Source organism: Sorex fumeus, unplaced genomic scaffold (genome assembly GCF_029834395.1).
Source record: "Sorex fumeus unplaced genomic scaffold, SorFum_2.1 ptg000009l, whole genome shotgun sequence".
NCBI classification, from domain to species: Eukaryota; Metazoa; Chordata; class Mammalia; order Eulipotyphla; family Soricidae; genus Sorex; species Sorex fumeus.
This window is the reverse complement of record NW_026606066.1, coordinates 24,882,448-24,900,542: the sequence shown is the minus strand read 5'-3', so window position 1 is coordinate 24,900,542 and position 18,095 is coordinate 24,882,448. Positions and strand designations below refer to the sequence as shown.

General features: G+C 40.4%; 1 protein-coding gene across 5 annotated transcripts in view; it reads right to left on the bottom strand.

Moving 5' to 3' along the window:
- METAP1D (methionyl aminopeptidase type 1D, mitochondrial) overlaps window positions 1-18,095 on the bottom strand; it is an 86,222-nt gene that overhangs the window by 19,860 nt on the left and 48,267 nt on the right. For 4 of the 5 annotated variants that reach the window (XR_008791881.1, XR_008791882.1, XM_056110201.1 and 1 more), the window contains exon 2: window positions 915-1,072. Coding sequence is in view for 3 of the 5 variants with exons in the window: in XM_056110201.1 (XP_055966176.1) it covers window positions 915-1,072 (158 nt within the window). In the remaining 2 variants the exon portion in view is untranslated. Of the gene's footprint in view, window positions 1-914; window positions 1,073-6,637; window positions 6,687-18,095 lie in introns of those variants that run through there. The other variant, XM_056110200.1, reaches the window with a different exon arrangement.

The following is an 18,095-nucleotide window of genomic DNA, read 5'->3' as shown; positions in this document are numbered from 1 at the left end:
ACCTCCCCCCACCCTCTGGTGCCCCCTCGGCTTTGGGCTTTGTGATATGATCAGGTTATAAGAGTGGGCAAGAGGGCTTTCTGGTTGTCACTGAGATTCTAAAAGTGGTCCCTCACCTCACACAGGAGTTTCTTTCTCTTTCCTAAGGAAAAGAGAAAATACCAGGAATATGCTCTGGGTGCTGGTGACAACATCTCGGCCACCAACACGGGCCAGTCACTTTCACTGAGTATAATAGACTTACTGTGGGTTCACTGTAAAGAAAAAATGCAGACAAGAGGGACAGTGGGTGACTTGGGGGACAGATCTATATTTCTTTCAGTTATTCTTGCTCTTTGAAAAGTGCTACACACCTTCTTTATACTGCATTTTGAATAATGGATAGAGTGTCTTTCCACAGAACGGCAATCTCAGAAAAATGAAGAATGATCTGAGATAAGACACTTGTTTAATTTACTCCAAAGGACATTCAAAGACAGCAGCATTTAATAACATGAAAAACGTAAAAGCAGGCTTTAGGAAAAGACATCAAGTGCATTTGTTTCCATTAATCTCTCCAGAATGATCCCAATTTTATTGTAGGATTTTCCCTATATTTATAGTTTGGACACCAAATACATGTAGTATCTCCATATTATCTTCATGTTAGAGATTTTGTATAAACATTTCATGAGGGCAATTCAAATTCTAAATAAGTTAAGCAGGTCTTGGCTTCGTGGTTTATGCTAAAAATGTAACATTACAAAACTGTGGGATGTTTAAACTTCTCAAATCACAGTTTTAAATCACAAATCAAGTTTAAAAATTACGATTCAATAGCTTACACATCAAGGCTGCAAAAACACTTCATCGCTTCTACCGTTAACCTTTATCTTGGCTGGAAGAAAACCAGCAGATAATAGGCAATGCGGTACCTGAGGGACTGGATGAGCTGAAGAAACTGCAGCCGGCAAAACTATATTGTGTGTAACATCTCTTTGTCTCCAGAAAAGGAAATTTCTTCTTTGTTGACTGCTGGGCTGCTTGTGTAAGTAGATATGATTGAGTGGTGAGCAGAACATTCTTTGACAACCTGAGAGCAGAAAGAGACATATTTTAAATTAAAACCAAAATACAAAATAAACCCTACCATACTGCTCTGTTTTCGGATGTTGTGTTTTAGTCTAGTAAATCATTATTCCAATCCTTTATTGGCGCAAATGGGAAAATCCCCCCCACTAGAAAGGAAAGTGGTAATAATCCGAGTTGCAGTGCAATAGTAGTGTGTATTTATTAGTTAATACTATGTTGGTCTAAATGTTTGACAATAGAAAAACTCTAATGGGAAATAAACATATAGAAGCATCTGATAAGCACCATATCAAGGAAAAGAACAACTTCTGTTGTGGTACCTTAGACAACAGTGTCTAGGATGACACAAGATTTGGGATGCTGTTAGGTGCCTTTATATTCTTTAATGCGGCACGCTTTCAAGAATCATGGACAAATTGCCAGCTGCACTTTTTGCCCTCGATAGGATTTTACTGCCCTGTGTGAAGCTCACGTGCAGTGAGGCATTATACTGAAATTCACTGTGATGAAGGCACAAATCACGCTGGAAGAAAACCAACAGAAGTCCCTCAGGACCTACCCAGGGAAATTTACACCGATGTATCGGAATGTTAAAATGCACATTGCTGTCAACTCAGCAATTTATCTCCTAGGACTTCTACCTTACAGATATTCTGCAGGAATGGATGTAATAAGGTGTGGCCTCACTGTAGTGGTGAGGTAGAAACATGAGGGAATAACCCAAATGCTCATCAACTGGGGCCTGGTTCGCTATAACATGTATGTATCTCCATACCTGAAAACTACGGAACCTGTAGAGAATAAGCTCAATCATTTCAACATACTGGAATAGAAAAAAGTCACCATACATTGCTGGGAAAAAGAAAATGCTGAACAGGGGCTGGAGCGATAGTACAGCGGGAAGGACATTTGCCTTGCATACGGCTGACCCAGGTTGGATCCCCAGTGTCCCATATGATCCCCTGAACACAACCAGGAATAATTCCTGAGTACAGAGCCAGGAGTAACCCCTAAGCGTCACTGGATGTGACCCAAAAAGCCACTAAATAAATAAATAAATAAAAATAAATAAATAAGTAAAATGCTGAACAAAAACATTTTTTTTGAAAAAGCACATTAATGTTAAGAAAAATTTTTAGAAGTTTAGAAGTACTTTTATAGAAGTTTGTATAGCCCTACAAAATTTCTTCTTCCTTTTCTTTGGTGGGGAGGGGGGAACATCCAGCAGTGCTCCAGGATTACTCCTGACTCTGCACTCAGGATTTCTCCTGGTGGTGCTTCAGGGAACATATGGGATGTCAGGGATTGAACCTGAGTCATCTACATGCCAGGCAAACACCCTCGCCATTCTATGATCACTCTGGCCCAGGCCTATAAAATTTCTCAAAAACTGATAGTCATCAACAGTATGGTTCATTTTGGAGCATGTAACTGGGGTTAGAGTGGTGGACAGGAAGAATTCAGATTCACTAAATTTTCTTCTAGGCTGTTAAAAGATTTTAAAAAACAAATGACTTGCATTACTTTATTTTAAAAAAATTATTATTAGTATTATTATTATTTTGCTTTTTGGGTCACATCCGGTGATGCACAAGGGTTACTTCTGGCTCCACACTCAGAAATTACTCCTGGAGGTGCTCAGGGGACCATATGAGATGCTGGGAATCGAACCTGGGTCGGCCACGTGCAAGGCAAGTGCCCTACCTGCTGTGCCATTACTCCAGCCTCACTTGCATTACTTTAAAACAGTAGCTTGAAAAACTCCCCATCACATCTTAATTGTACATCACATCAACAAACTATAGTCCTAAAGGCCAAATATGACCAGCTGCCTGTTTTAATAGAGCCCACAGCCTAAAAAGGACCTTGGGGAGAGGGGGGCTCACAGGGGTGTTTAGGGGACCACGCAGTGTCGGGCATTGAACCCATACCTCCTAAATACAAAGCCTGTGTCTAAATTTTTTTTATATTTATAAATGGTTATCGCTCATAACACAGCAGTAGGGTGTTTGCCTTGCACACAGCCGGCCTGGCCGAGCCAGGTTCGATTCCTCCGCCCCTCTCGGAGAGCCCGGCAAGCTACCGAGAGTATCTCGCCTGCACGGCAAAGCCTGGCAAGCTCCCCGTGACGTATTTGATATGACAAACACAGTAACAACAAGTCTCACAATGGAGACGTTACTGGGCCCGCTCGAACAAATCGATGAACAACGGGAGGACAGTGCTACAGTGCTATAAATGGTTGGGGAAAATCAAACAAAAAATCATCTTGTAATGGAATCTAAATTGAAGTATCAGTCAAAATGGCCCATACATAAAGGTTTATGGGAACATCGGCAAGCAACCTACCCACCATACTATGGCTCCAGCCCCATCTATGATTGCCGTCGAGCTACCATGGAGGTGAGTGGCAAAGACTATCTGGCCCACAGAGCCTAAAATTTTGACAATCTGGCCATTTGCAGTAGTTGGATGATTCCTGGTTTAGAGCAAAAGGTCTCAAAATGTGGTGCCCAAAGCAGCAGTACCAGGTGTCACCAGGAAAGAGATGCTAATTCTCAGGTCCCTCCTTAGCCTGCTGACGCAAACTTGGATGAGGCCAGCATAGGGAGCTGTACCAAGTCCTCCTCAGGTGATTCTGATGCACAATGAAAGTTACCACTTACTGGCCACCAGTACCCTTCCAGCTGCGAAACATCACGGAAACACAAACTGTAGATGAGTCCCAGCCCAAACACTCAAAATCCCTTAGCGGATTGGAATAAAGTCCTGAAGCAAACTCCAGTGGGACGTGACTCCAGGCATGGGTCACTCAATTCTTCCATAAAGTCAAAGGTAACAGTGTTGAATCTGACTTAGTGCAGTATCTGGGTATTATTAATACTTGGGGTGGGGGGGGGGGAGGGGCACACCCAGCAGTGTTCAGGGACTCCTCCTGGCTCTCTGCTCAGGTATGACCCCTGGCAGTACTTGGGACACTATGTGTAGTGTCACAACCAGATCAAATCAGGGTCTGCCACATGCAAAACAAGTAATTTAACCCCCATATAATCTCTCCATCCCCTTAGATTATTATTTTCAAACAATTCCAAATATAGGGCCAGAGAGATTACACAGGAATATGGTACTTGCTTTGCATGCAGTCAACCCCAGGTCAATCCTGGGCATGACAGGGAGCATAGGTTTTGCATGCTGGAAGACTGGGTTCAATCCCCAGCACTGTATATGCATATGGTCCCCTGAGCACCACCAGCACAGAGAGAGAAGGAGGCCCTTATCACAACAGGTATGGGCCCTAAACAGCTTAAAATTAAATATTAGCTATTAAACTATTACAAATACATGATTTTTAAAAACCTGCCAGGATTATCACTTTCTCTTTTCTTCTTTTGGTTTTGGGGCCACACCCAGCAGTACTCACGGGCTACTCAAAGCTTTGGGGATCACTCCTGGCAATATTCATGAGGGCCTAGGGATCAAATCCAGTTCTCCAACATGCAAAGCATGTGTTCCGGCTCATTAACCTACCTCTCCAGCCACTGTGTCACTTAAAAAAATTGGGAGGTCAGAACAATAGTACAGCGAGTAAGTTGTTTACCTTGCACACAGCCAACTCAGACTTGATCCCTAACACTATATAAGGTGCCCCCAGCAGTGCCAGGAGTGATCCCTGAGCACAGAACCAAGAGTATGCCCAAGCAAAGCTGGCTGTGGTCTCAAAACAAAACAAAAAATCTTGCTTGGTAGAAGCAGGTACATAGCCCTGAAAGGTTGAAAAGGATGACATAGCTCCTGAAAGACGACAACACCAGCCCTCTGGTTGCTAACTGATTTATAAGGTGTAGGTCAGGTAGGAAAAGCTGAGTGTTGGTTGAAAAGCAGAAATTTGGACTTTCTTCTTTCTCTTCCCCTCCCTCTTTTCCTCCTTTCCTTTCCTTTTTTTTCCTTTTTTTGGTCACACCCAGCGATGCTCAGGGGTTACTCCTGGCTTTGCAATCAGGAATCACCCCTGGTGGTGCTCAAAGGACCCTATGGAAAGCAGGGATGGAATCCAGGTCGACCACATGAAACACCCCACCCACTATGCTATCACTCCAGCTCTTCCCCTCCCTCCCTCCCCCTCCCTCCCCCTCCCTCCTTCTTTCCCTCCCTCCCTCCCTTCCTTCCTTATATCGTAGCTCATCACTCCTCATAAGAACCTTGAGAGCTGCTATTACTCCATACCCCCATGAGAACACACAAAGGTAAGGCAAACACCCACCCACTATGCTATGGCTCCAGCCCTTCCCTCTCTCCCTCCCTCCTCCCTCCCTCCCTCCCTCCCTCCCTCTCTCCCTCCCTCCCTCCCTCCGCTCTCTCCCTCCCTCCCTCCCTCCTCCCCTCTTTCCTTCCCTCCCTCCCTTTCTTCCTTGTATGGTAGCTCATCACTCTTCATAAAAGCCTTGTGAGCTGCTATTATTCCATACCTACCCCCGTCAGAACACACAAAGGTAAGTGACTTCCCTGGGGACATGAAGCGTGTGCTAAACCTCAGAGAAAGCAGCTCAAGCTCCCTCCACAAAATATATTACTTCGCTCAGATGCATGAGGGCAAAACATGAGTTAATGCACATTCAGAAAATGTCAAAGGCATCAAAAGACAATAAAAAGTTATTGCTTTCCAAACTCTGGGTGGTCCTCATCTGGCCACTCTCTCAAACTAAGCCACCTGTGTTGCCCAAACATGGGCTACAGCAAGATGGCTGACAGAGGACAGCTGGGCAGCCTGTGGGTACAGAATGGTAAATCTGGGTCCCTGGTCAACAAAGGAATCAGGATAAAAACAGCTCATGACTCGGGACCCTCCTAGAGCCAGGGAACACAAGACACAAGCTCACAAGCTCACTTTCCTCCTGGGAAAAGTACGTATCATGAGAACTATTAATAACCATAACACCAATAGAAATTGTAAACATAATAGTGGTTAGCATTTAATGGCCACTTCCTTTTGGGTGAGGGAAGAGGGGTTCACACTTGAGGTGTTCAGGGACTATTCCTGGTTCTATGCTCAGGAGTGACCTTGGGAGATCATACATGGTGCCAGGGATTAGATTGGGGTCTGCTGTGTGCAAGGCAAGAACCTCCACATCCCTGTACTATCTCCTGGTGCAATTATTTCCTTTGCTTATTTGAGCACAGTGCTCTATATACATCATCTCCTACCAACTCTTTGGGTGGGCAGGAAGCTGTCACTGTTTCATGGTTAGGGACTGAGGCTCATGATGGCTGGCCAGCTCTAGCTTGAGTCCTTTCAGTTCAAATCCAGGCTCTGAGCTCCCTTTCAAGGGGCAAGTAGTTAATATGCAGTGCTATAGTTTGCTTTTTATCAGGGATGGAATTTGAGGAAAGTTTGGGGGCTTTGTCAGTGCTGGAGGTGACCATGTGGTGGCCTGGAACAAACCCAGGGCTCTCACACATATAGCATGAATAGCCCTTTGATCCATTTCCATAGCCCTAAAATGTTTGTTTTTTATTAATTGTGAAAAAAGCAGATCGAAATCAGACACGTGCAAGGCAAATGCCCTACCTGCTGGACTATTGCTCTGGCTCCAAGTCTTCATAATCTTTTAAGTCCCTTTCAGTCTCATATGTTTGTGCCTTAAGTCAGCGGCATCTGATTGTCATGTTCCAACCATGCAAAAAGATGCTGGAGATAGATCAATTCAGGATTATTTTTTTCAATACAACCTGTTGACAATCAATTAGGGTTCTGCCGTGTTCTCAACAATTCTGCTTTCAGAAGACACTAACATTTTAAGCATAAGCTTTTTAAAAAAAAAATTAATAAAAGATAACCCTATAAATGTTGTCCCTGGGTATCAGGGTAATAAAGTATTTCACTATGTTTACTCCCCTTAACCATTCATTACAAACCAGGGGAGGAAACACGCGAGCGGGGGGTGGGGGAGGAAAGGAAAAATTAAAAGAAAAAAAAATAACCGAGCGCTTTCGCAGGTGAATTAAAGAAGTCAGCTTGAGTCAATATGTGGCTTAGAAGTTAATGGTCCTCCAATTAACATGTCAGAGAAAAAGGGGGACTCCTCAACCTTGTTTATCATATTATAATAAACAGCAATTAACAAATCTCCTAAATGCAGAATAAGTAAAAATAAATTCTCCAGTTCCAATTATATTCAGGGTCACAGAAAGGATAACCAAACTACATTATCTGATAGAGATCATACTAGAAAGTGGCTCATTGAGTTTCCATAGATTTTCTTTACCTTCAAAAGCACTGCCAAAGGGTAGTACAGTGGAAAGCGTGTTTGCCTTGCATGAGCTGGACAAGGGTTTGATTCCTGGCATTGCATATGGTCCTCCACACCCTGCCAGGAGTAATCCCAGGAATGTAGAGCCAGGGTGTACCGCCACATCCTCCCAAAAAAAGCACTGCTCTCTACACTTACAACGAATACAACATATACAATGTTAAATGTCAATTACATCTAATTAAAAAAATAGTAGCTGAAAGCACTGCTGATACCTGATTATAACTACATTTAACTTCTGTTGTTGTTGGCAATGCCAGGGATTGAGTCAGGGCCTGGAACACAAGATGCTGGAACACAGAGCCACACTGTGTTACATTAAATGTCGCAACTCACTGCTATCAGTGCTGCAGTTCAACTGATACTCGCTGTCCATCAGCAGAGGCAGATACCACCCTGGTTTCCATCACCCACAGAACTGGCCTACTGGTCTCAGCCCACACCCACGGTCAATGCTCTTACTAAAAAGCTGTTCTGGGGAAACAAAGGTTCAGGCATGCACTAATTACTGCAAGGGGGAGGCTCAACGATTCTGCAGCTTAGGAGACACCAGCTGAAATGATTGACGATCCCAGAGCCCCAGATCAGTTGCTTTCAACCAATATGAACTTAAAAGACACAACCAGGGAGAGTGTTTTACTCTTGGTTATGTAACAGAAATTCTATACAGGGTTTCCGTAGGTAGTAAATCTATACGTTATTTGTTATGAATACGAGAACATTCACTGTTATCAAAGGTAATAATAAGAATTATTTTCAGTGTCACAAAAATTCTATCAGAGCCGAGTTTGAGCTGAGTGTGGAAAATTATAGACAAGTGCTTCTCTGCCTCCGTGGAGGAGCACACTATGAGGCCTGGCTGTCTCGGGAAATTGCTATATGGCCTCTGGATCCCGCAGCACATATTTCATATTTTAAATGTGTATTTGCAATGTAAATCTGGGTTATGGTTTTAAATATTTTCATACTTGGTAATAACACCAATTTTTAAAAGCTGCATTTTGGTTCCATTCACAGATTAAGTCTGAAAGGTGGGATTACAGAAATCAAGTATGATGGAGGGAGCGATGCATTTAAAAACAAAACCAATGTTGCCGCATACAACATGCCTGGGATTTACTGGCCTCTAACTTGACTGGGTTCCTTTTAATTGTTATCTGCTTCCACATTTGAGACCACATAATGAAATGCTTCTATTTCACCCACTGAGCCTTGACTTTTTATGTGCACCTCTACTAATGACCCTTAATTAAGCCAATTTTACCCTTGAAAATGTGAGTTTCCCTTTGGTCAACAAGTATTTTTAAGGGACAGTCTGAATGGACTTTCAAAGAAACATTTAAAACGCCTGTTACTTTTAGCAGTTGTAAAACTGAACCAAGCCTATTTGTGCTCCAGTGAGGGGCTCACAGCTTCTCTTTTGCTCATTGTATGTCTCCAGGGCAGTACTTTCACCCTGCAGCACGCCATCAATCCTAGGTTTTGTTACATTTCAGGGGTATCCAATATCTGGGTAGAAAACAATACAATAAAGTAGCCTGACACTGCTTTACATTAGCTAACAATGTCAACCAGAGATAATGTGCAATTTATAAGACTCCCTGTAAAACATCTTACTGAATATATTTTTTCCTAATGATCAGCAAGTGCCAAAGTCTAGTAACAAAACTATTATTTATAGCATATCAACATCTAATTGATTTTACAAATGGAGGCAATTATTTTGGATGAAGGGAGGAATGCCTGCCAGATTTAAGTGATTTATGATTATTAAGAGAGAAAACAACAATGTTTTGCTAATTCATTTTCAAATAGGCCTTACACTCATTGATGATTTTAATTTTGAAACAAATGATCTGCTTAAACAATACATTAACTTAAAAAAAAAGCAAGTTACTTTGTGACAACAATTTGAGATACTTTTTGAACTATTTAGAAATACTGCTTCCTACTGTTGGCTCAAAGGGAAAGTGCCACAGAAATACAATTTTCAAAGAGAAGTGTTTGCCGCTAAGATAGAGGGAGGCTTGGGACATTAGTCACGGTAAATGTAAACTGGTGAAGGGATAGTTTTTGGAACATTGTATAACTGAAACTCAATCACTAACAACTTTGTAACTGTGTATCACACAGTAATTCAATTAAAAAATTTATAGACATACATTTTTCGAGGTGCTATTTTGTTAATGATTTTTTCTCAGTTTGGGGGCCATACCCAGCAATGCTCAGGAGTACTCCTGACTCTGTACTTGGGAATTACTCCTGGCAGTTCTTGGGGGAATCGATATGGATGCCTGGGATCAAACCTGGATTGGCCTCATGCGAGGCAAGCGCTTTACTCATTGTACTATCTCTCCAGCTCCTCAAGGTGTTATTTTAGAACCACAGAAAGTTCACACTTCATGAACCCCAAGCAATTACCCAGAACAGCACAAGCTTATTCAGGACCCAGCGCACTTCAAACCTAAAACAGGGCACTGCCAATGCACCCAGCCCTTCCATTTCTTGACCTAAAACAACATCTGTCTTGCCCAACAGGTTGTATAGAGTGCACAAATGTTGCAAAAGGTAAATTAGTTGGCATCACTCAATATAACTCCCATTGAATTTTAAAATCTAGTACCAAGATGCCCACATAAATGAGAAAGAATGAACGTTTCTACCCATTTCAAAGAGACTTAGAGTCTTTATAGGTAGAAGAGAAGCTCACATTTCACAAGAAATAACCTGTGCATTTGCTGAATGAGGAGGTGAGGGGGGAGGGGATGCGGATGGGGGCAGACCAGTGAGGGGAATGCCCCAGACTGAAGTAGAAACGATTGGGCAAAACTAAAAAGGCTCTTGAAGCAAACACAAAAGCAAATTCATTCTGTTGGCAGATGTTGATTACATCAAAGCGCCAACGAGCTCCCCCAACTCCCAGTTTTTAAAAGGAATTGGTATCTTTTATTCAAACATCATCATAAAGACAAAGTACATTTTAAAACCAAATGGTAACGAAGATTATTAAACTTGTTTTTTAAAAGTGTCTGTGCAATTGAAGATTATTCTGGTGTGTTCTTAGCTCTGGGTTTCTCCAAACAGTGGTTTATTCATTCCTATGGACATGTCTGGGGAGTCAAACTGGCCATGCCATCAGCCCCTTCCTTCCAGGGGTTAACTGTTCTGGCTGCCAAATAAAATACGGAGCGAGCCATGTAATTATGGAGACAGTCAAAGGGCAGGCTCTATTTTGAAATCTATTTGCACAGACAAGGTCTTCCAATTGAGCTTACAGGAAACAAGCTGGTAAAGAGCCTCCTTCTCCCCAGATGCTTTCCACACATTTTTTCCCCCCAGTGCAGGAAATCATGGATATGGTCACCATACACCATAGCTTCCTGGACTGCAAGCAAAGATGCCATTGCAGGAGCAGAGTGGATCTATTTCACCAGCACATGCAAATTAACAGCATTTGGCAACAACCGCTGGATGAGAAAGCTGCAGTGTTTATTAAACAATATTTCTAAGAGGATGCAGGCCTACTTGTTATGCAGGTGTTACAGGCCAGATCATTTTCTTTAATGCTCAAAATAAAGCAACAAACCGTCGTCTAAAATAATGATGGAATAAATATTATCTTGAAATAAAGCTTCTACTTGACATCCAATGCATTGTTCTTTAAGTTATTTATAGCTAAGACAGTTAAAATGGTAGCCAAGTTCCCACAAAAATAAAAAAAGAAATGTGTATACATTTTATATATACTTTATATATATATAGCTTAAAATTTTATGTTGAAAATTAAAATATGTGAAAAAAGAAAAAATTACAACTCACTTTTATGGTAAAACATTCAAGTTTGTTCCAGTTGCTTAAAACTCTAACTTTAGGGTGGGAGAGATAGCTTAATCGACTAGAGCACATGCTTTGCATGTGGAAAATCTGGGTTTGATCTGGGCACTGATGGTTTACCAAGTACTGCCAGCAGCAACCTCTAGAACAACAAGATGCGGCCCCCAAACAAAAATAAAACCCTTGAAGTTTGTCATTTCCAGAAAATGGCATCATTCTCTGATTAAAATAAGATTGGACCAGTTACCAAGAAATGTCAAATAAGCCATCGAGGGACTGGAGAGAGTTGCATACTGGTCAGTTGCAAGATGCTGACCCCATTCCATCTCTGGTACACACAGGATCCCCTGAACACTGCTAGGAGTGATCCCCAAGCACAGAGTTAGGAGGAAACCCTGAGCTCTGCTGGGTGTGGCCCCCAAACAAAACAACCACTACTAACAAGATGCAGTTAGCAGTAAGTCAATGAGTCGTCAAATGAAGCTGGGCTAGATACAAGTTTGTACATGTCAGGCAGTATCATCAAACTCAGAAGTCTACGCATCCTGGTTCCCAAGAGGATGAGCCGTAATATCAGCCAGAGTGAAAGCACTTGTGGTGAGAGGAAGGGCGGTGGCCTGAGGGCACCGTGTCCCAATAATAACAACATTCAGGAACCATCCCAGGTCAAGGCAAAACATGACCTTCCAAGGGCTTCATTAGGAAGTGGGCTCCATGCTCTATTCCTCCTCCTTTCCAAAAACTTATCAGAAGCAACTGATAGGGTATAATGTCAAAGACAAGTTCAGAAATAGTTTAGGAAAAGGCTTCACTCTGATTCTTTGCACAGGCTAAACTGGATACATGTTGCTCAATGTGATTATTCAGTAATGAACAACGGGTCACTGGATCTTGGATTGAAGTGAAAAGCATGCCCTTGTACTTGAGAGACACTAACAGTCCATTCTCCTCTAGAAACACAGATCAAGATTAAGATTACTCAGAATCAAGAAGACTCAAGTCTGTGGGTCTAGAAAAACAGTTCTTTAGGTTGATCCAACCACAGCTGCGGGAGGGAGTGTTCAAATATTATAATATGAAATCAAAATCTGAAACTATAAAGCAGATCATTGGGTGGATAAGTGGAAATTACACAGAAATGATAATTTGTCAGAGGAATTGGGTTATTACTGTATAACACTTCTCTGCTTAAGATAAAAAGTGTCCAAATTTCAAAATTTAAATCCAAATTCATTTTTCTAATCCTAAAATATTGAGTCAGACTCAAGTAGTATAAGCTTTGAAAATCCCATTGTCTCTCAGCTAACGTTTAGAGAAAAGCAGCTTTTTTTGCACTTCAACAATACATATACTCAGGCAACTTCTTGGACAAAGAAATATTGTCTCCTTCCAGGGGAAATAAAGGAGCTGTTTATTAGGGCCTTGGTTAAAATGTAATAATTCATTCCTCTTGAGCCCTGTGAAAAATGTCATCAAAATATCATTTTCTTTGCCAGACTTTCTGGATGCCCTGCTATAGTTTAAATAAAAATAAAAGACAAGCTGTGGTCAGAATTGCAGTCCAACACCAAAATGAACGAACAGCGAATGTACAATCAAAGTAACAGGAAAGAATTTCACAGTCCCAATACCCAGGGAAAGCAACACCCTGTGTCAGCACAGAACATCTGGCAAATTTCAACTCTGCAAAGTCTCTCAAAAGAAACATTTCTGTTACCTCATATACTTTGGTTAAAGAAGATGAAAGTATGGAAAGATCTGTATTAAAGAATAAGAATCAGAAGAGAAATTTCACAGAAATCACACATGGAATTCAATTTCAGAGAAAATCCATATAAAAATACTATGAGTTAAAAATTGGTAAAGTCATTCATTAATTTTCTTAATAAAGATGACTATTAAAAAACTCTACTATTCTGTTAAGACATTCCTAAAGATATTTATTTTGATAAGAAATATTCAGTAATAAGACATTGGGTCTTATAGTTTCTGATCAAAGTCATAGCTTTTATGAATATTTTTCTATTGCAGTAAAGCATTTGAAAAGAGTTTTAGTCTCATTACAACAGTGTCAACAGAATTCTGTACGTAATATGCCTAGTTATATTGTAGGATGTAGTTTTGTCTTTTTATGAGCCGTTCTAATTATTCATGCAGACAACTGATATAAAGTAGCTCAAAGTTTTGACCAAACTGAAGTATCAAAACCAAAAAATAAATCAACATCTTAATATTCTCCTGAGAATGTTTCCCTAACATAACTCTAAATAAAAGGCATGAAATGAAAAATGAAACAGATGAATACAAATTCTATGGTGGCATTTTGTCAGCTGTGGGAACCAGGTCACAGGATTGGGCACTAATCACAACCTGATGCAAGGAAGCAAAAAATGAGCTCCAGGAAAACACTATATCCCCAAATTTCATAGTTAAGATGACACAAATGCAAGATTTTAGAAACCAAGATCATTCTCTCATCAAGGACTTATTTTTGCAAGAAACATAAAGAGGGAAAAAAGTTCTATATTATCTGAAGGTACTGTTTTTTTTTAAAGATGCAGTTATACTGCCACAAATAATTTTATATTCAGCAGAATAGACTGAATTAACCTTGTCAATAAATAATCACTCATAACGATAGGCATTAATACAGAAATCACAATGTTAAAATTATTCTCTTGTATAAAATCATTATTTCTTTTTACCAAAGATTAAAAGTTAAAACCACCTCCATCACTAACAAAAGATGTACTCTTTTTCCATATTAAGCAGGCAGCTTTTCATAACTGAAAACACATCATTACTTGAAACCCTCAGCTGCCTAAGATTATTCACACTTGGAATGACAAATTCATCATTTAATTTTTAGATTAAAGTCTTCAACATAATCATATAACTAAAATATGTGATGTGAAAAAATTCTGAAATGTTTATTTTTTAATTTGAGGTACAGTGAACATTTTGTATTACTACCAGTGTTATAAGGAAGAAAAAACCAACCCTCCCCCCCCCACCCTGCAAATGCCTAAATAAAACATAGCGAATTTAGGGGTAAAAAGAAGGAAACAGTACCAGATGGCTTCACTCATATGTGGAATACGAATAACCAAAGCAAACGAAGTGGAAAAACACAACAAAAATAACTCTTAGACACTGAAATACATGGTAGTTTCCAGAGGGGAAGGGTAGAAGTGGTGTCAGGATTGGGTAGAGGGGTCATTTGGGGGAGCATCACTTTGATATTGTGATGGCTCTAGAATTTCGGTGGTGAGTATATTGAGATTTCTCCATACACAGAGATGCAAAGCTGTGCTCTCAAATTTTTAGACTATTGCTAAGGCAAAACAGTACAATTTAATTTTTTTAATGAGAAATAAAAGAAAGCAGTGTGGAATTTAAACACTTTATGTTTTGTTTATAAGTGCACAATGGGATTTTCCTCCAAGAGAAATGGCTTCCTAATTATAATCACTTGAGCACTTTTTTCCCCCCTCTCTTTTTTCACTGAGTCAGACTGCTATACAAGATCATGTGAGTTATTGCTTGAATTCATTTTCCTGGCTGAGGCAGTGGCTCAGTGGGAGAACATTCACCTCATATATCTTCGATCCCTGGCATCACACACACACACACACACACACACACACACACACACACACACATACACACACACTGTTTTCCTACTAGACACTGTAGATACTAGTTGGTGTACTTACATGGTTAAACTTTCTAAGCCTAGTTTCCTCATCTATTATCAGGATGAGGTATACATTTGTACGAAATGAGGTATGAAAAATGGTAAAAGGTAAAGGTAAAGGCCCTCCCGTTGATCGTCGATTTGCTCGAGCGGGCCCAGTAACGTCTCCATTGGAGACTTTGTTGTTACTGTGTCTGGCATATCGAATACTCTCGGTAGCTTGCCGGGCTCTCCGAGAGGGGCGGAGGAATCGAACTCGGGTCGGCCATGTTGGCCGCTTGTAAGGCGAACGCCCTACCCGCTGTGCTATCGCTCCAGCCCGGCATTGAAAAATGGCAAAAGGTAAAGTCCTCATAGCTGTTGTCTATGATTACTGGTTTCTGACTGTTGGAGAAGGTCACTCTGATGTGGACCACTCAGTGCTGGAGAGCTAGAAAAAAAATTTAGGCACGTAGCCAACCCCAATTTGATCCCGGCATCACAGAGTCTCCCAGGCATCACTGGTGCAACTCAGGGTCCTGCAAGCAGCGCTGTGTCCATTGACTCAATGACCCGGTTAACTACGATTTGTTGGTAGGAGCCCCTGCCTCCGAAGCACCACTTGGGAGGTTCTCCAATTTAAATAATAATAAATAAAAATTAAATAAACTATTCATTAGAACCCAGTCTGAATGTTAAAATGTGCTTTGAATAATCTACCAAATAAATAAACCTCAAAATATCCCATGAGCTCCTAGGCTGGGTTCTGGAGTGACAACTTAAAAGCTATGCCTGTTCTGCTTTCACACAGGACCACAGTGACCATCAAAAGAGACTGCAGAAGTATGAATGAATACCTTACAAGCCAGGCAGCATTGCATGATTGCAGAGCATGAGAGAAGGCTTTAACTTAACAAGACACCTGACTTTTCACATTACTAAGAATTTCACATTACTAAGAATTCTTGGTGGGCCTTGCTAGAATGCTAATTGCTGGCGGTGAGGTCTAAGAAAAATGTTTTCTTCCATTCGGAGGAATAAGTCTCCAGCTCCTCTCAAGAACAACAGTATAGAGAAGAGTTTTCATATTTGTGCAAAGGTTGTAATGAATGGGGAGAAACAACGTTAAAGAAAGATTCCAGTTGGTAGTGACAAGATTCCATTTAATGCTCACTATCAAAATTTTGGGTTTTTCTTCGGGGGAGGATGCACGTGGCTGTTCTCAGGAACTATTCCTGGCTCAGTGTTCATGGAACCATACTGGGAATCAAACCAGGACCTCCCTCAAACAGAGCAAGTGATCAGGGGCCGGAGTGATAGTACAGTATATATGGTACATCCTATATGGTCCACCTGAGCATTCCTAGGAGTAATTCCTGAGCGAAGAGACAGGTATAACCCCTGTGCATTATTGAGTGTGGCCCCCAAAATAAAACACACAAACAAAAAACAACAAAGCATGTGATCAGCTCTTTGAGCCCTCTCTATGGACCCATAACAATGATAAGAGACCAGAGCGCTGGGGACGGAGCTCACCAGTAGAGCACTTGCCTTACTCCTGTGAGGCCTGAGGTTTGATCCTTAGCAACCTGACACCCACTCCACACACACAAAAGAAAGAAACCAGAATGCTGCTACTTTTATTGTTACTATATAGTTTGTAGGAATTTAAATATATTAGTTTCAGTGTGCAGCTAAATAACAGAAATAGTTTTGGGGGCTTGGGTCAGGCTGGCTGTGCTCAGGACTTATTCATGGCTCTATGCTCAGGGGTCACTCCTGGTGGGGTTCAGGGGAACATATGAAGTGCCAGGGCTTGAACCTGGGTTGACAGCATGAAAGACTTGTGTTCAAGCTGTTGTACTATTTCTCTGGCCCACAATGGAAATATTCTTAAACTTACTAACTCTATTGTTTAAATATACCAACAAGTCTTCTTTTTATAAAAATTCTTGTTTATTGAAGAGTGATACAGGAAGAACTTATTTACATTTTAAGCCCATCCAACATACATCATTTATGACAAAAAAAAGGCAAGCACTCCATAAGAAATGCTCAATCACTGTCAATCACAAACACTCCAATATACACAAGCCAAAGCAAGCCGTGTGAAGTGCGCTAAATTCACCTAAACACAGAATTACCAACAGAACAAACAAAAAAACAAATAATTATCAGTGACTCACAGACCTATTTACATATCCACAAAATAATTTGGAAAGGTGTAACCATGGAAACTGGATAGCCTAAATTCAGTGTCTTTATTTAAACTGTGCAAATGCTGTCCTTAAAAAATTTAAATATCTTAAAAGCAGTCAAAGCTTACCTTTGTTATCTGATCTTTGATCAAAATAGTTTCAACTGTAAATTAGCTGCCTTTAAAATGATTCAGGGACCAATTTAATAGAAACCGTGATAAAAATGTCAATCATTTTTTTCTACTTTTTCTGTTTAAACTGTTATTTTTGCAACCACTAATTAACAACCGAAAAAAACCAACTATATGCGATAAATCTCATAATAGTCAAATAATATTAAAACATGCTTTGACATAAAGACTTTTATAAAAAGTTACAGCGTTGCATGTAACTACCTCCACTTCCTCCAATTAGCTGCTAAAGCAGAAATGCTATTTGCAATTTCAGTTTATAGGTGATTTTCACTAACAATTATCATTTGAATAGTTTAATATTTAATGCTATAGTTAATCCTAATGCCTTATATTTTATTTTATAAGCTATATGAGTAAAATATTATTTTGTACTTCTCTTGCTCCCACACTTAAGATGTAATGTTCAGTGTGTATTTCATTATGTAGATGAGCAATGGATGTTTTTTGACATGATTTAAATGGGTCAACAGTATTTTCCTAGTCACATTAATCATTCAGACAGCTAGAATGAAGAAAAAAAAATCCCAAAGCCCTTGAAAACAAAAACTAGAGAATCTATTCACACAAACGACACTTACCATTGGTGGGTTATCTAGGATGTGGTTAAGGAGAAGGAAGAGTTACAGACTTTGAACACACGGCTCATTCTTTATTCAGAAACCACTTCAAGACCCCAGCTCTATTTTCAGAATCCAAGAGGATACCCCCCCGGACAGACTTCTGAGCTAACAAACTGTAAACTTTTTCTGTAAAAGTGCATTAGTTGGAATCCTACAAAAACTTTTTTACTGAGAAGAGTAAAATTTGGCGAATC